Source organism: Caretta caretta, chromosome 1 (genome assembly GCF_965140235.1).
Source record: "Caretta caretta isolate rCarCar2 chromosome 1, rCarCar1.hap1, whole genome shotgun sequence".
Lineage (NCBI taxonomy): Eukaryota > Metazoa > Chordata > Testudines > Cheloniidae > Caretta > Caretta caretta.
This window is the reverse complement of record NC_134206.1, coordinates 48,599,948-48,618,127: the sequence shown is the minus strand read 5'-3', so window position 1 is coordinate 48,618,127 and position 18,180 is coordinate 48,599,948. Positions and strand designations below refer to the sequence as shown.

At 43.5% G+C, this 18,180-nt stretch overlaps 1 protein-coding gene across 7 annotated transcripts in view; it reads right to left on the bottom strand.

The window, feature by feature from the left end:
• Positions 1–18,180, bottom strand: part of FRY (FRY microtubule binding protein) — a 375,793-nt gene that overhangs the window by 277,860 nt on the left and 79,753 nt on the right. For 2 of the 7 annotated variants that reach the window (XM_048847106.2, XM_048847124.2), the window contains exon 1: positions 6,989–7,652. The exons of the other annotated variants lie outside the window; for them this stretch is intronic. In XM_048847106.2, coding sequence (XP_048703063.1) covers positions 6,989–7,058 — 70 coding nt within the window. In that variant the 5' untranslated portion in view covers positions 7,059–7,652. Of the gene's footprint in view, positions 1–6,988; positions 7,653–18,180 lie in introns of those variants that run through there. 7 annotated transcript variants of the gene reach the window in all.

The following is an 18,180-nucleotide window of genomic DNA, read 5'->3' as shown; positions in this document are numbered from 1 at the left end:
GTCTGCTGCTTGCCAGGGGCTAAGATCCGCGATGTGATGGAGAGACTGCCGAGAATCATCAAGCCCTCGGATCGCTACCCCTTCCTGCTTCTCCACGTGGGCACCCATGATACTGCCAAGAATGACCTTGAGCAGATCACTGCAGACTACGTGGCTCTGGGAAGAAGGATAAAGGAGTTTGAGGCACAAGTGGTGTTCTCGTCCATCCTCCCTGTGGAAGGAAAAGGCCTGGGTAGGGACCGTTGAATCGTGGAAGTCAACGAATGGCTACGCAGGTGGTGTCGGAGAGAAGACTTTGGATTCTTTGACCATGGGATGGTGTTCCATGAAGGAGGAGTGCTGGGCAGAGATGGGCTCCACCTTACGAAGAGAGGGAAGAGCATCTTTGCAAGCAGGCTGGTTAACCTAGTGAGGAGGGCTTTAAACTAGGTTCACCGGGGGAAGGAGACCAAAGCCCTGAGGTAAGTGGGAAAGCGGGATACCGGGAGGAAGCACAGGCAGGAACGTCTCTGAGGGGAGGGCTCCTGCCTCATACTGAGAATGAGGGGCGATCAGCAGGTTATCTCAAGTGCTTATATACGAATGCACAAAGCCTTGGAAACAAGCAGGGAGAACTGGAGGTCCTGGTGATGTCAAGGAATTATGACGTGATTGGAATAACAGAGACTTGGTGGGATAACTCACATGACTGGAGTACTATCATGGATGGTTATAAACTGTTCAGGAAGGACAGGCAGGGCAGAAAAGGTGGGGGAGTAGCACTGTATGTAAGGGAGCAGTATGACTGCTCAGAGCTCCGGTACGAAACTGCAGAAAAACCTGAGTGTCTCTGGATTAAGTTTAGAAGTGTGAGCAACACGAGTGATGTAGTGGTGGGAGTCTGCTATAGACCACCAGACCAGGGGGATGAGGTAGATGAGGCTTTCTTCCAGCAACTCACAGAAGCTACTAGATCGCACGCCCTGGTTCTCATGGGTGACTTCAATTTTCCTGATATCTGCTAGGAGAGCAATACAGCGGTGCATAGACAATCCAGGAAGTTTTTGGAAAACGTAGGGGACAATTTCCTGGAGCAAGTGCTAGAGGAGCCAACTGGGGGGGAGCTTTTCTTGACCTGCTGCTCACAAACCGGGAAGAATTAGTGGGGGAAGCAAAAGTGGATGGGAATCTGGGAGGCAGTGACCATGAGTTGGTTGAGTTCAGGATCCTGACACAGGGAAGAAAGGTAAGCAGCAGGATATGGACCCTGGACTTCAGGAAAGCAGTCTTCGACTCCCTCAGGGAACAGATGGGTAGGATCCCCTGGGGGACTAACATGAAGGGGAAAGGAGTCCAGGAGAGCTGGCTGTATTTCAAGGAATCCCTGTTGAGGTTACAGGGACAAACCATCCCGATGTGGCGAAAGAATAGTAAATATGGCAGGTGACCAGCTTGGCTTAACGGTGAAATCCTAGCGGATCTTAAACATAAAAAAGAAGTTTACAAGAAGTGGAAGGTTGGACATATGACCAGGGAAGAGTATAAAAATACTGCTCGGGCATGTAAGAATGAAATCAGGAGAGCCAAATCGCACCTGGAGCTGCAGCTAGCCAGAGATGTCAAGAGTAACAAGAAGGGTTTCTTCAGGTATGTTGGCAACAAGAAGAAAGCCAAGGAAAGTGTGGGCCCCTTACTGAATGAGGGAGGCAACCTAGTGACAGAGGATGTGGAAAAAGCTAATGTACTCAATGCTTTTTTTGCCTCTGTCTTCACTAACCAGGTCAGCTCCCAGACTGCTGTGCTGGGCATCATGCATGGGGAGTAGATGGCCAGCCCTCTGTGGAGAAAGAGGTGGTTCAGGACTATTTAGAAAAGCTGGATGTGCACAAGTCCATGGGGCCGGACGAGTTGCATCCGAGAGTGCTAAAGGAACTGGCGGCTGTGATTGCAGAGCCATTGGCCATTATCTTTGAAAACTCGTGGCGAACAGGGGAAGTCCCAGATGACTGGAAAAAGGCTAATGTAGTGCCAATCTTTAAAAAAGGGAAGAAGGAGGATCCTGGGAACTATAGGCCAGTCAGCCTCACTTCAGTCCCCCGAAAAATCATGGAGCAGGTCCTCAAAGAATCAATCCTGAAGCACTTACATGAGAGGAAAGTGATCAGGAACAGTCAGTATGGATTCACCAAGGGAAGGTCATGCCTGACTAATCTAATCGCTTTCTATGATGAGATTACTGGTTCTGTGGATGAAGGGAAAGCAGTGGATGTATTGTTTCTTGACTTTAGCAAAGCTTTTGACACGGTCTCCCACAGTATTCTTGTCAGCAAGTTAAAGAAGTATGGGCTGGATGAATGCACTATAAGGTGGGTAGAAAGTTGGCTAGATTGTCGGGCTCAACGGGTAGTGATCAATGGCTCCATGTCTAGTTGGCAGCCGGTGTCAAGTGGAGTGCCCCAAGGGTCGGTCCTGGGGCCGGTTTTGTTCAATATCTTCATAAATGATCTGGAGGATGGTGTGGATTGCACTCTCAGCAAATTTGCGGATGATACTAAACTAGGAGGAGTGGTAGATACGCTGGAGGGCAGGGATAGGATACAGAGGGACCTAGACAAATTGGAGGATTGGGCCAAAAGAAATCTGATGAGGTTCAATAAGGATAAGTGCAGGGTCCTGCACTTAGGACGGAAGAACCCAATGCACTGCTACAGACTAGGGACCGAATGGCTAGGCAGCAGTTCTGCAGAAAACGACCTAGGGGTGACAGTGGACGAGAAGCTGGATATGAGTCAGCAGTGTGCCCTTGTTGTCAAGAAGGCCAATGGCATTTTGGGATGTATAAGTAGGGGCATAGCGAGCAGATCGAGGGACGTGATCGTCCCCCTCTATTCGACATTGGTGAGGCCTCATCTGGAGTACTGCGTCCAGTTTTGGGCCCCACACTACAAGAAGGATGTGGATAAATTGGAGAGAGTCCAGCGAAGGGCAACAAAAATGATTAGGGGGCTGGAACACATGACTTATGAGGAGAGGCTGAGGGAACTGGAATTGTTTAGTCTGCAGAAGAGAAGAATGAGGGGGGATTTGATAGCTGCTTTCAACTACCTGAGAGGTGGTTCCAGAGAGGATGGTTCTAGACTATTCTCAGTGGTAGAAGAGGACAGGACAAGGAGTAATGGTCTCAAGTTGCAGTGGGGGAGGTTTAGGTTGGATATTAGGAAAAACGTTTTTACTGGGAGGGTGGTGAAACACTGGAATGCGTTACCTAGGGAGGTGGTAGAATCTCTTTCCTTAGAAGTTTTTAAGGTCAGGCTTGACAAAGCCCTGGCTGGGATGATTTAATTGGGGATTGGTCCTGCTTTGAGCAGGGGGTTGGACTAGATGACCTCCTGAGGTCCCTTCCAACCCTGATATTCTATGATTCTATGAACCAAAATGTTAGCTATGCAAAATGTGTCCCATCTATCATTTTATAATTCATAAAAGCCATGTTAAAATCTATATTTAGGAAAATGAAATCATTGCAAAACAATCTGTAGCAGCTCACATAATATTTGAATTGTAGCGAGAGGAAGGAAGCCATCTACCTGCATCATTCTGAATCTCCTACAGAGTAGGAAAGGAAGAAAACACTGAACTGCTAGTCTAATATAGAAAGTACAAAAATATGAATTTGTGTTTGGATATTTAATAGTGTACACTTCCTGTAGACTATAAAAAGATCCCTTATCTACAGATTTTTTTTATTCTGAAAAGATGAGAAGTTAAGCATAAATCCAAGATGTAACAACCATTTACAAAGCAAATATTCTACTGACAGACCAGCCTAAAATACTGAACCTTCTTGTTACATATATTCTTTGCATTAATTTAAATAATTTCTTTAAAAATACAGGGTTTGGGACACGACCACAAAATAAATCTACAAACGATATTCTGATGCCCTTGCTCACATTTAGTATTTTAGTCCAGGAGTAGTCCCACTTATTTCAGTGCAACTACTCTTGGAGTAAGGTACTATTCAACATGAGTAAGGGTATGAGTATCTGGGCCTTGGTATTTTATTAACATAATTTCTAAAATAATAATATGTACTGCTTTTATGATCTACGGCTGTTCCTATATGTGAAAAGTGGCAAATGGAAGCACTGTCAATCTGGCAAGTTATAGGAATATTTGCCAGCTTTGTTTGAAATTCAGTCTTTCATTAACATATTTAGGGCAAAATTCTGCCTTTGATCCTTACAGCCACATATGGGGGAATGCAAAGGAGCCATACCACTGAATGCACTTTTTTGCTGCTCCAAAAAGCAGCCGTGTTTACCCATCTACAACATGCTATTGCCAAGCTGAGCCTAAATATTATGAGTGCATAAAAACACCTAAAATAAATATTAGCTGGTTCCCTCACCTGACCATGGTGAGCCAGTGAGCATGACAGATGGGCCCCTCAGCAAGCACTCTGGAATGCCAGGTAGAAATCCTACCTTGCCGCTTCATGAAACTGTAAAGTAGTATTGCATTTCAGAAGACCTTAGATAGCAAAGTTGGACACTAACACCATACCATGCAACAGAATGGGTAATTGTGCACTAAACAGTCCATTAAGAAAAAGTTCATGCTCTGTATAAACCTTAATACGCTTCAGCAGGAATGACTGGTCTCATTAGACTAATAAACCTTAAGAAAGACAACCAATATCTATGGTTGCTGTTTCTATTAAATGCCAGTTTACGGAAACTTTTATTAATAGGACCTTTACTACCACTACCATTTTGGTAAATTACAAAGCAGAGCCTTTATGTTTTTTTTCTTTTAAAATAGTATTTTCAGAAGTATTTCTTTTGGGCAAACACATTAGCATAACTAACAGCTTGATTCTGTGCTCACCTATGCAGACACACATCACCTCTTATTTTGAAAAACACGTTCCTGTGCATGAATATGGAACCTTAGCAGTAAGTTTTCAAGCAAGGGGGTGTTCCACCCACCACATAACAGAGTTTAATAGAGCCCCAAATCTTTTGAACTCCACAAAATTCTCTGATCAAATAGTTTATTGTTCAACCACAGAAAATATGTACAATTTCATAAACAGTCTTTCAGACTGCAGGTAGATAGTCCGACAACAACTTTAAATAAAATTGGATTAACTGACTGGATTTCCTCAATGTTTAATCCAAGTACAGTAGAGAACACCACATTTATCTGTGAAGGAATGGCAGAAAAAGTGATACTTCATATATCAATTTCATTTTTCTAAAACAGAGAAAAATGCAGAATTTCATTTAAGGACTTCTAATTTCAGTTTAGGAATGCATTAGTTATTTCAAAATATTTTCCTAGGAAAAAAATCTGTGGTATCAGCAATTTAGAAATTAAAAAAAATTATATCCGTCTTCATAATATTGTAACAGTGTTATGTTCTTAGCTCTTATGATTAAAAAATGTAAGGGCTAGTATCACCTGGCCTTTATTATTAATATAATTAAAAAAAGAAACAGGATCCATTTATGACAATTTCCCTACCCTCAAAATGATTTATTTTTCTTTATTTTCGTAACACTGACTGTAATTAGTTATGACACCGATTGTTACAACACATACTTTTGTTTCCTTTAAACAATTAATAGTTCAAAAGCAAAATAATACTAAATTCATCATCTAAGTCTTATGTCATAGATTCTAAACGTAATGAATGTGTGCAAAATGGTTTAGGATTATAGCAAATCAAGAAATACTGTTTAGGTAACAGTATTATTCCCTAGTGGTTTCACACTTGTGGGAGAAAAACTGATTCAGACAAGCCCGATGGTTGAAATTGACCTGGAAAAAACATGGTTTCTATGGTTATCATTTAGAAGTGGATATCCTAGTGCAACACATATTTAGGGTTTTTTTACATTTCTTAACTGGTTATCAGATGTATGTCAGTCACTAACAATGTCTGCAGAGGTATAATTTTATATACTATAGTATCTAACACACCATTTTATTCAGGAGCTATTTAATTATAGATATTGGGATGATGGTTACGTATGCAGTAATGAATCCAAATTGGATTTTTCCAGAGAGACTGTATTCTACATTTTTTAAACTGTTAATGTATTGAGTGTGCCACTACTAACAGTAGCTAATGCGAAAAGAGAATACAACATATATATATATATTAAATAAAAATTAAATCTGTATCAGAAGTAAGAATCTAGAGGCCTAATTCTAATGTGACTATATTTACAACCATTGCCTCTACTTTGAGATCTTATACATCATAATACATTATTATATTACAATGCATTCCTGAAAACTAAGACTGATTGATATACACAGTGATAAATTATTAGCATTATGAATAGAGAAATAATTAAAGAAGACTATAATCTCATTTGTTTACATTGTATAAAGCTTCAAATTTGGATTAGATATACACCCTGATACATTTTTGATACTAATGTTTCAAACGAATCTGAATTTAAAGCATAAAGGAAGGTGGCGGGGGGAGAAACAAACCTGTAAGTACCTAATTGATTTTTTTTTCTGGCTTTTACAATATTACAGTGATGACTTGCAGATCTGGAACATAAGCAGTCCATTTTTTGTTCACATGATACAAGGCTAAAACAAATACAAAATACTTCAGAACAATGCCACACCCCACTGATTAAATAGCACTTAAAATATTTAGATAAAGCCTGAACAAATCAAACAAACATCTAGGCAGGAAATTCTGTTTTAATGCACTACCACTGTGCTATTTCAGAGAGCCTGAAAGCAGCCTAACTTGAGAGTTCAATCAAGCAAAACCTAGTATAATCTCATTGCCATATTTGCAGTTAATGAAAGCTATTTAAATCTGTGACATTTTTGTTTTTATAGAAGATGGAATCAAAAATTATTTGTTTCACTAATAACACAAACATACAGTAAATTTAAGATTTTATTATTTAGGTTATCCTTACTATTTACCAATCAATGTACAATATTAAAATATTACTCTTCTGCTACTCACTATTGCTCCAGGATTTCAGTAAATATTTGATACTGATTTCAAAGAAGCCTGAATCCTGCTGGCTAGCCATGTCTGCTGCATACAAAGAGGCTTCTATAATTCTGAGCAGTTGAAGTGGCAGGTACTAGTATGTAGATGTAACTGTCACCAGTTAGTGATGTAAACGAGGGGTCAGAAGAGGAAATGAAGTCTCTGCAGATCAACTTCTTCCGTGGTAGGTAAGCCCACATTTAATACAACAATAACAACAGCAACACACCATGAGATGCTTGTCCTCTGCTCCTCCTTCAGGGCTGGTACTTAGCTTTATTTGCTGTATTTTTTTTCACCCTGCAGACATTCAGTAGGAGCTTTCATGTACTCCATTCCACAATGAATCAGATTTTTGCACCTTTTCCATAGGCTCCGTTTAATACATATACTGTACCAAAGCAGCTGTTGTATAAACAGTTAGAATGTCTCCTTGAAGGGTTTTTGAGCTGGCCTTTAATAGCGTGCAATCTGCCTGTCTGAAGGCTTTTTCCATTAGAGACTGATAGACTGATCGTATGCACCTCCTCCGGCAAGCAAACAGAGTATCAACTTGAAGCCCTACTGAGAATGTCTCTTCTGCAGCTTAAGGAATTTCATAGGTTTTGTTATTCTTTTCTTTTTTAGAAAAACCTCTAATGGTCTGGTCAGCTGCTTCCCTTCAGTCTGTTTCCAAGAACAACGCACTGTATTAGACACAACTGCATCATGCTGCGGTAAAGCAAAGCTGCACCCTTCTATCTGATTGCAGTGACGTTTTAAAAAAGCCCATCAGTCAGCCCAGTTGCAGAAGGGAAGCACTTGCAGAGCATCAACAACCAGACATTTAAATGGCTGTTTGTTCTCGTCTTTCGCAGCTAAAGAAGAATCTCAGTTTGATGTCATTTTTGTCTTGAGTTAGTCTTTTATAAGATAAGAGACAGCAAGCTGAATTAATATTGGAAAATAAAACAGGAGCTAGTTGCTTATTTCACCCTCTGCATATTCTATACTAAGTTTGATTACTAGCTACAATTTACCTATTTCTTAAAATTTTCTAATAATCACAATACATCAGTATGCACAATTTGCTAATAATGAAGTATCAGTTTTCCAGTGGCTTTTTGCTTCCTGAGTTCTTGGTATCATATTTCCTGATTTCAGTTTGCGTAGTTTTACATTATTTCTTCTCTCACCTAGTGGAATAAATAGTGTACTGTCCTATAATGTTTAAACAGACATATAGCATCTCTGTAGTGGATTCATTCAACAACACTGTGAACAGTTGGATTTTCAGAAACTTGGTTCAAGTGTACAGAAAATTTTATCTTCAGATTTAAATTCCTATTGCTATGCATTTTATCAGATTGTTTTCTCCTGAAAAATGCATAATTACACTGAAATGTTTCATAAAATACATAGAGTATTGGGGGAAAAGCCAATAAAAATCATCATTCTAGAACTATACTTTTTTTTTCATCAAATGTAAAAATACACACAGAAAAAGACCTTTTTACTTTGTGCCTACTGGTCTCAGAAGAAAATACAAAGATGAACTATAGCGACAATTCAAGGCATTGTTGAGCTTTCTCAGTCAAGACAGGAATGTTTACAAACTCGTCAGCCTGATAAAAACCCCAACGACCCGAGAAACAACTATTCCACTACTTTATTACAGTCCTTTATTTTACTGTATTCAACCTTTTGTTAAAATCAGATTTACTATATACTGTTAGTTGATATTTATTCTTTTATCAATGATGCTTCAAATAGCATGATCCACTCAATTAACAATCACATCAGAGTTCAACTTCTGATTTACTTATTTAAAAGAAAAATATATCAAGTATAGCCAGTTAAAATCATACTGAATCTTATTATTAAAGCAACTTAAAATATGAAACACCAGATTTGAAGATGTATTTAAATGTATTTTGATCCTATTTAAATGTTTTTCAATATAAATTTCACTCTAATATTAGAACAACTAGAGATAACAGCACATTTTTGGCAACATCTCCGAAACATTCCTGAAACAGCTGCAACTAGCTGAAATGGCAGTAACAGCCGCACTCTACTTCAGATCCAAAAGAAATTCCCCAAATTGGCTTTAACTGGGCTAACATCTTTAAAAATACATTGGTTCTGCTTTCTTCACATTAAATTAATTTCTGATATCTCACTATCTTATTATGTATTTCATTAGCTGAAAAGCTGATTAGCACAATGCAGACTCCTGAGGTGTAAAAGAACTCTTTTTGGATGGATTTTAGAGCCCTATGTATTCACAGTATATCAGTAACATTATGTACATGTTTCAGAGTAACAGCCATATTCGCAGTCTGTATTCGCAAAAAGAAAAGGAGTACTTGTGGCACCTTAGAGACTAACCAATTTATTTGAGCATGAGCTTTCGTGAGCTACAGCTCACTTCATCGGATGCATACCGTGGAAATGTACACGTTTTTGTCTATGACAGCGTGGATATTAGTACACATGAGTTTAAAATAAAGAGTCCTAATATAACATTTTTTTACCATAAAAAGAAAATAAAAGATCAAGAATCTGAGTATTTTCACAGATAACCCATGATAAATTGCCCATTTCAGTCATGTACAACTGCCTTCAAGCCAGCCGCTATACTCCTGCTGTCTTGTCCACTTCCTGTGCTCTCCAGGCCTTTCGGAGAGCAGATATCCAGGAGTCTTGGGAAAAGGGACTAACCCTACCATCTGGAAGAGCGCCAACAGTAGAAATGGTCTTCAGCATATGGGAGGCTTAGGGGACTAGCCCTACATGAAAATCAATGATGCTCTCATGATCAGTACTCTGTCTATGCACAGACTACTGTGATCACCACAACCAGATGTTCTCCTACTAAACTTTTGAAAATAGTCTTCAAAAATAATTACCCGATAAGAGAAAAAGAATGGAAAAATGCGTAGTACGTTTAAATCTTCGTGATTACTGTTTATGATAAAGAGTCATGTATGCAGTTAAGAACTGTATATTCTGAGCAATACTTAAAGGAATTCTTAAAACAGGTCCAGTTAAATGGAGCTGGGAGTACAGCACAGGCCTGCAGCCTGATCAGATACAATCTCTGAAGCTCATTTTAGCTTTAATGTGGAGAGAACTATGTGGTGCCAAAACTTTTACATTCTGAACACAAAAAAAGTGCAATTTGAGGCTAAACACAAGAAGTAGGGGAGGCCTCTCAGTAGGGTGATGATATTTCCCTAAACTGAAAGCGGGATGTGCAAGGCTGGCCTGAGCTGCCTGGCGTTACTACTCATCTCTCACATTCCTGCGAACGTTCCTCCATGCCCCCAATAGAGCAAAGTAGCAGAGATGGGAAAAGAGGGAAGAGGAATGGGTATGGGCTGGGATCTGGGCAGCAAAGAAGGGTGTGAGTGTGTGGGTGTGAGTAGCCAGGGCTCACAGCCAGGAGGTGAAGCTATTGGACTATGATCCATTTTAGCAGTGTGATGCCCCTCTGGGTGCTGGCACAGCAAAAGTTCAGGAAGGAGCCTCCAGGTAATGGGAAGGACCAAGGAGATTCCAGAGAGCAGCCCTGGAGAAGTGGGGGACAGCTGGGATGCAGAGCCACCATTTCAGATTGGGGGGGCCAACTCCTGGCTGGGGAGGGGAGGGGGAAGAGGAGTGAATGACAGGGGGCAGCTCACTCCCGGCCGGTGAGAGGAGTGAGCAAGTGATGGAGGACCAGAGGGTGGCGGAGTTGGTCCCACCCAGTGGTACAAAAGTCGGGTGGGGAGATGCCCTCCTTAAATGGTGCCCCTGCTGGGATGTGGCAGAAGTGGGCTACTAGACGCAGACTGGAGAAGAAAAGAAGCCTGTTGGGGTGGGGGAGGGGGGGCTGTGCAGGGTTTTGGGGACCGGCTCTGAAGGATGGTGGATGGGGAGGACATAAGGCCGGGGTGGGGGCTGCAGGGACCACTCGGGGGGAGGGGTCTGCGGGGAGGGCCATGCCATCTTTGGTGCCCTGGCACAAGCAGATGCTGCGGGACCTGGTCATTCACTCACCAGCTGGGTTGCCCACGGATTGGGTGGCAGAGTGAGCACATGACATTCCATTACTCCCTGATTGGAGGGGCAGGACATTGCAGAGACACATCATCCAGGCTCCTATCCCCCCCTCCAAAAGTTGCCGCTTACCCCCCCCCCACCCCAAATGTTCCTCCGTGCCCCACTTTCCTAGCAAAACAGGACAAATGCCCAGTTTTGCCAAAAAAGTCGGGATGTCAGAAACAGGGCTTAAAAAGGGGACTGTCCCTGCCAAAACAGAACGTATGGTCACCCTACCTCTCAGGACCACGTCTGAAGCAGACCACAGGAGCAAACTAAGTATAAACTAGATTTGTGAGTTTTGTGTATGTGTAATACAGTGGATTAGTGTACTTGAATGTATCTCCCTCTAGTGGCAGCTACTAATAATTAAAACTGATCCTTGAGTTCCTTTAGTTCGCGTAGCAGGGGATTGTGCTTTTGGTCCTTAATTACCTTGTTTCAATCCCCACTGATAAACCATAGTGTTTGTATTTGTCAGCGGACATATGCACTGTCTAATACGCTGTTGTAGTATAAAACTGGTACTCTGGATTGGCCGATCTAGGGCTTGGAGTCTGATCTAGGGCTTAATCATTCAAGGTGTCAGTCTGGGCCCTGCAGTCCTGATCCTCAAAACAGTGAAGCACATGCTTAAGCTACTGGTTTATTTAAAGTACCTGCACAGGTATTATCAGTTCGTCAACTATCACAGACATCATGGTGCAAGTGGGTCTTGAGGAAAGATCAAGAAGATCAAGAACCTGCATACTGGCTTTACGAATTAATCTGGAGAGGGAATTCTATGAGTAAAGGGTAGCATGGAAGAAAGTATAAAGGTGCTCGTGTGGGAAGCGGACAAGAAAGTGATGGAGGCTGGCACGTTGAAGGAGAGGAGAGATAGGAATGTGTGATAGCACAATAATGATGTATTTTGTTGTAGAGAAATTAAACAACTGTCTATATTTTGAATCATATATTTACTTTCTAAGATCTCCAGACTCTTTTTCCAAACTATATTAACCCACATTAATGATTTCCCCATAGCAATACACCTTTCTAAATCAGTATAATAAATTTATACTTTTTTGACTATACTGTAGGACAAAAGACAACTAAAAGACAACACACTTCTCAAAATTATAACCAATAGAGTTGGAGAAGACTTTTTTTTTTTTTAGTTTTTGTTACATTATGATTCTTTTTAGAACTGTTTCATTTCATTAGTTTTTGAAAGCAGATTAAAAATCTACTATATCACAAAACAAACATAATGGAGTTCATAATACAGTGTGTAACATTCCTAGCCCCTAGAACTAAGGCCTAATACAGGGGTCAGCAACCTATGGCACGCATGCCAAAGACGGCATGCAAGCCAATTTTTAATGGCATGCTGCTGCCTGCCGGGTCCCAGCTACCAGCCCCGCTCAGCCCGCTGCCGAACCCAGGCCCGTAGGGGGCTGAGCGGGGCTGACGGCTGGGACGCCGGCAGGCAGCAGCGTGCCATTAAAAATCCTGCCCGCTCCGGCCTGCTCTTCTCCACCCCCGCCCTGCCGGCTGCTGCTGCAGGGCAGGCAAGCTCCCTCCTCCCCGGCCTCTTCCCCCAGCGTGCTGGATTCCTGTCCCTCCCTCCCTGCTGCAGATCAGCTGATTGCCCTTGCGGGGGAGGGGGAGAAGTGGAGCGGGGAGGAGAGGGACAAGAGGTGGGGACGGCGACGGGACAGGGGTGGAATCAGGGCATATCCCCTCCAGCCCCCTGCCGTGAGCCACTCTGGGTAGGGAGCTGGGACCACCCCCTCGACCCTAGCCCACACCCCCAGCCCTCTGCCCTGACCCCTACACCCCAACACACACACCCCAGCCCTCTGCCCTGAACCTCCCCTCATACACCACAGCCTCCTGCCCTGATCCCTGCAACCACCACGACCCCAGCCCCCTGCCCTGACTCCTGCACCCCCCACACACACCCAGCCCTCTGCCCTGACTCCTGCACACCCCTCACACACACCCAGCCCTCTGCCCTGACTCCTGCACACCTCTCACACACACCCAGCCCTCTGTCCTGACTCCTGCACCCCCCTCACACACCCCTAGCCCCCCCAAACCCTCTGCCCTGACTCTTGCACCCCCCACATTCCTACCCCCATCCTGAGCACCAAATGGGAGCTCCTGCACCCCCCCACACACACATTCCCACCTGCACCCCTCGCACCAGATGGGAGCTGCCCAGGTAAGCACTCCACACCCAAACCTCCTGCCCCAACCCTGAGCCCCCTCCCTCATTCTAGCTCCTGGCCAGACCCTACACCCCAACCCCCAGCCTGCTCCTTCACCCCCATCCCTGTGCTCAGCGCACTGCCACCCTCATCTCAGTGCAGAGAGAGAGGAAGAGAATGGGCTAGAACCAGGGAAAAGGTAGGTACCCACTCCATGTGGGCAGGGCCAGGATCCCAGACCGTCAGCGGGCTGAGCGGGGCCAGCAGCCAGGACCCTGGCTGGCAGGAGCCGGCAGACCGACAGCGGGCTGAGTGGTAGCGGGCTGAGCCGCTCAACCCACTGCCGGTCTGGGGTTCTGGCTGCCAGCCCCTTGCCAGCCAGGGTCCTGCTCAGCCTGCTGCTGGCCGGGCTGGCAGCGGGCTTAACAGGCCGGCGGCGTAAGATCGGCATTTTAATTTAATTTTAAATGAAGCGTCTTAAGCATTTTGAAAACCTTGTTTACTTTACATACAACAATAGTTTAGTTATATAATATATAGACTTATAGAGAGAGACCTTCTAAAAAACATTAAAATGTATTACTGGCATGCGAAACCTTAAGTTAAAGTGAGTAAATGAAGACTCAGCACACCAATTCTGAAAGGTTGCCGACCCTTGGCCTAATAGAACAGAATAATGAGAGGTTGGGCTATTCCACCCATCACTCTTCTGTGGGGTTCTTAAACTTAGGGCTGGTCTACACTAGAAAATTAGATCACCCCAGCTGCATTGTGCAGGGATGTGGAAAAATCCATACCCTGCTGAGCAATTTAGTGAAGCTGACCTAAGTCACCATGCAGACAGAGCTAGGTCAACAAAAAATTCTTCTATCGACCTAGCTACCGCCCTCAGGGAGATGGATTACTAATGCTGATGGGAGAACCCCTCCTGTTGGCATAGGTAGTGTCTATACTAAAGTGCTGCAGCTATGCCACTGTAGTATTTAAAGTGTAGTAGACAAGCTCTTAGTTAGCCAGCTGGCTGGAAGTTGAGTGGATCGGAAGCAGCAAGCTTCACCATTATGGCTACTACCCCCATTGCTTCCTTGAACCCTGGGATCCACCATGACACTGATGGGCCTTCATCATCCTGATCCTAAAAGATGTCCTGACCAGACTGGGACAGAGAGGGGGACCCAAATGACATTGCCACTCCTATCAGCTGCAGCTCGATCCCAAACACCAACTGGGATGTGAGACCCCAGACCCCATGTATCTTTAAGCCTTCCCCACCTTATTTCTTCTCTTTCTCATCTCTCTCCTTTTCCCTTCTGCTTTTAGTAAGAGTTTGGTGTAGCCAGCCAAGGCTGCATATTTTGCAACAATACTGTAGCCTGTGACCAAAGAAGCAACTAAAAGCAATGCCCTAAACAGCCTGATACTGCTACAAATTCACCAATTCTCAGAGTAGTCAGTAAAACTATGTGCTATGCCTGTGTTTTTCCATCAGCAAGTAAGAGCAAGTACCAGAGACAGAAGCTGCATTTGCTATCTTTGCTCTTCTTCTCTCCCACTTTGTGTATGTTTGTCCTGCTTTGTCTTCAAGAAAACGACTGGACTTTCACAAGAGCAGCAGCTCCAGCCCATCTCATTTCTCCTTTCCCCCACAAAAGACAGATGGTCATCTTTAATACCATCTAAAAGTATCACACAGGGTTGGCTTGTTTGTTTTTCTTTTAAAAACCTCTCTAAATTCTAACTCTTTCCCTCAGTTAAAGGGAAAGATAAGGGATATCGTTAGAATAAAAGCCTTACTTATACTTTCCATTTCAAATGCTTTAACTGATCCGGAAAGATGCCCTGACCAGACTGGGCATACTTTTTTTTATATCTTCAATGAAAGGTTAACAAGATTTTTAATGGTGTGTTTGCCATGGGACTAAGCAGGCTGGGGTCTCTGGGTTCAAACCCTCAAACCTTGTGTAATTGTTCAGTGTTGTACATTGAAAAGGTCAGGTTAACACCTTTGTCTGTCTGAGCCAATTTATGCCATCACACTTAACAAAGCCAAAAAAGCATGTATGTATGTATGTTCCCCAACCTTAAACACTTTGCTTCTATTTGTTCTTTTCTTTCCCTCCTACATCCCAGAAATACTTTGTCCTCATCACCTCAAAAAAACCTGGGTTGTGTTGTTCCTCATCTTTTAGCGTCTCTCCCTCATTTCTCCAAGAGATGCTTCTCCCACTCCCGTTTCCTACATTGCTCCATTCTCCGATTGGTCATTGTCCCCTGCTGGGCTGCTCTTCTGAGTGGACCCATTACTATGTCTCCAGGTTGGCCCCTCTCACATCCTCACCTTGAGTTGCTTGAGCAAGCTTTTTTTCAGACAACTGGGACAGGGAACAGAACTTTCATTCCTGCCTCCACTTGAAGGCAGTGTTCAGAGCAGATCCACTGAAAGGGCAGAAGCTAATGAAAAGAGAGGGAACCTCATCTCCACTCTCTACTCAGCCTTTTAATCAATAAGGCCAACAACTAGATGACTAAAGGACTGCTCCATCAGGCTGGTAACTAACTGTTGAATCCTGAGTGGAAGCATAGACAACGATTAGTGCTCAGCAGGCCCTGTTGCAGAACAGGGAAAGGTTTGGGGGACTGTACAATTCCCGCACTCATTCACAACTTTGCAGGATGGATCGATTTAAATCAAAGTTATTTAAATGACAAAAACAGCATTTTAATATTGTTTTTATTAGTTAAATAAAAAAGTAAGCTTATCAAAAACATGTTTTCACAGAGTTTAAGGTCAGAAGGGACCAACAGATCGTCTAATCTGACCTCCTGAATATCACAGGCCACCACCATGCTCACTAACTCCAACAGCCAAAGTTAGAGCAAAGTATTACAGTCCTCAGGAGACAAAGATTACATGCCACAGGCAGAGACTAGGAGAAACCAAGGTGCACCAATGCTCAAGGCAACTGCAATTTCAGTTTTTGTTTTATAAATCAGTTTTAAATGCAAAGGAAGTATTAACCATAGTTTGTGAACTGATGGATTGTTTCTGGTCATTATAAGCCAGATTTTCAAAGGTGGTTTGGTGCCTAAAGCAGCAGCCTAGGATTTCCAACAGTTCCTAAGCAGGTTAGGTGCCTAACCAGCTTAGGCACTTTTTGAATATCTCACTAGGCACCTATCTGCATCTTCACGTGCCCAAATACCTTTAAAAATCTGGTCCAATGTTTGTCAAGTTTTTAGAAGTAATAGATCTCATCCTCTCCCATCTGCTTTTTATCCATAAATTGGAAGAGGAAAAGCTTTCCTGCACTTTCAACTCCCAATAGGTTTCTCAGATTTGAATGAATCAGTCCAAATGAAAAATATATGCTCTCTGTCCCTGTTAGCAAAACTGAAAACAGAAGTAATTAAGGGGAAAGCTTTGATGCACAACAGAAATGGAAAGTACTTACATTTGGAAACATGCAAATACCCACATTTGTAAAGACTGAAAATAATATAGTTAAATATTTAATGCAGTATATGACATTATGACATACTTAACCCTGGTCTACACTATGAGTTTAGCTCGAATTTAGCAGCGTTAGATTGATTTAACCCTGCACCCGTCCACATGACAAAGCCATTTTTGTCGACTTAAAGGGCTCTTAAAATCAATTTCTGTACTCCTCCCCGACGAGGGAATTAGTGCTGAAATCGACATCGCCGGGTCGAATTTGGGGTAGTCTGGACGCAATTCGACGGTATTGGCCTCTGGGAGCTATCCCAGAGTGCTCCATTGTGACCGCTCTGGACAGCACTTTCAACTCAGATGCACTAGCCAGGTACACAGGAAAAGCCCCGGGAACTTTTGAATTTCACTTCCTGTTTGGCCAGCATGGCGAGCTCATCAGCACAGGTGACCATGCAGTCCCAGAATCTCAAAAGAGCTCCAGCATGGACCGAACAGGAGGTACTGGATCTGATTGCTCTATGGGGAGATAAATCTGTGCTATCAGAACTCCTTTCCAAAAGACAAAATGTCAAAATATTTGCAAAAATCTCCAAGGGCATGATGGAAAGCGGCTACAACAGGGACCCGCAGCAGTGCCGCATGACAATTAAGGAGCTCAGGCAAATCTACCAAAAAAACGAAGAGGCAAACGGCACCTCCGGGTCAGAGCTCCAGACATGCCTCTTCTACGATGAGCTGCATGCAATTCTGGGGGGGCCCTACCACTACCCCACCCCTGTCCGTGGACACCTGCCAGGGGGGAGTCTCATGCAACAGAGATGAGGATTTTGGGGACGAGGAAGAGGAGGAGGAGGAGAGCACATAGCAGGCAAGCAAAGAAACTGTTCTACCCAACAGCCAGGAACCGTGTAGCACCCTGGAGCCAATACCCTTACAACCCTCCCAAGGCAGGCTCCCGCACCATGAAGCCGGAGAAGGCACCCCTGGTGAGTGTACCTTTGTAAATATAATACATGGTTTAAAAGCAAGTGTGTTTAATGATTAATTTGCCCTGAAGACTTGGGGTGCATTCATGGCCAGTACAGCTACTGGAAAAGTCTGTTAACGTGTCTGGGGATGGGGCGGAAATCCTCCAGGGACATCTCAATGAAGCTGTCCTGGAGGTACTCCCAAAGCCTTTGCAAAAGGATTCTGGGGAGGGCAGCCTTATTGCATCCTCCGTGGTAGGACACTTTACAACGCCAGGCCAGTAGCACGTAGTCTGGAATCTTTGCATAAAAAAGCATGGCAGCGTATGGTCCCGGTGTTTGCTGGCATTCAAGCAATGTCCGTTCTTTATCTCTCTGTGTTATCCTCAGGAGAGAGATCATCCCAGAGAATTGGGTGGGGAGGGGTTTAGTTGGGTTTGTGCTGCATGTTAACCCAAAAACCGCAGCCCCTCCTTTTAA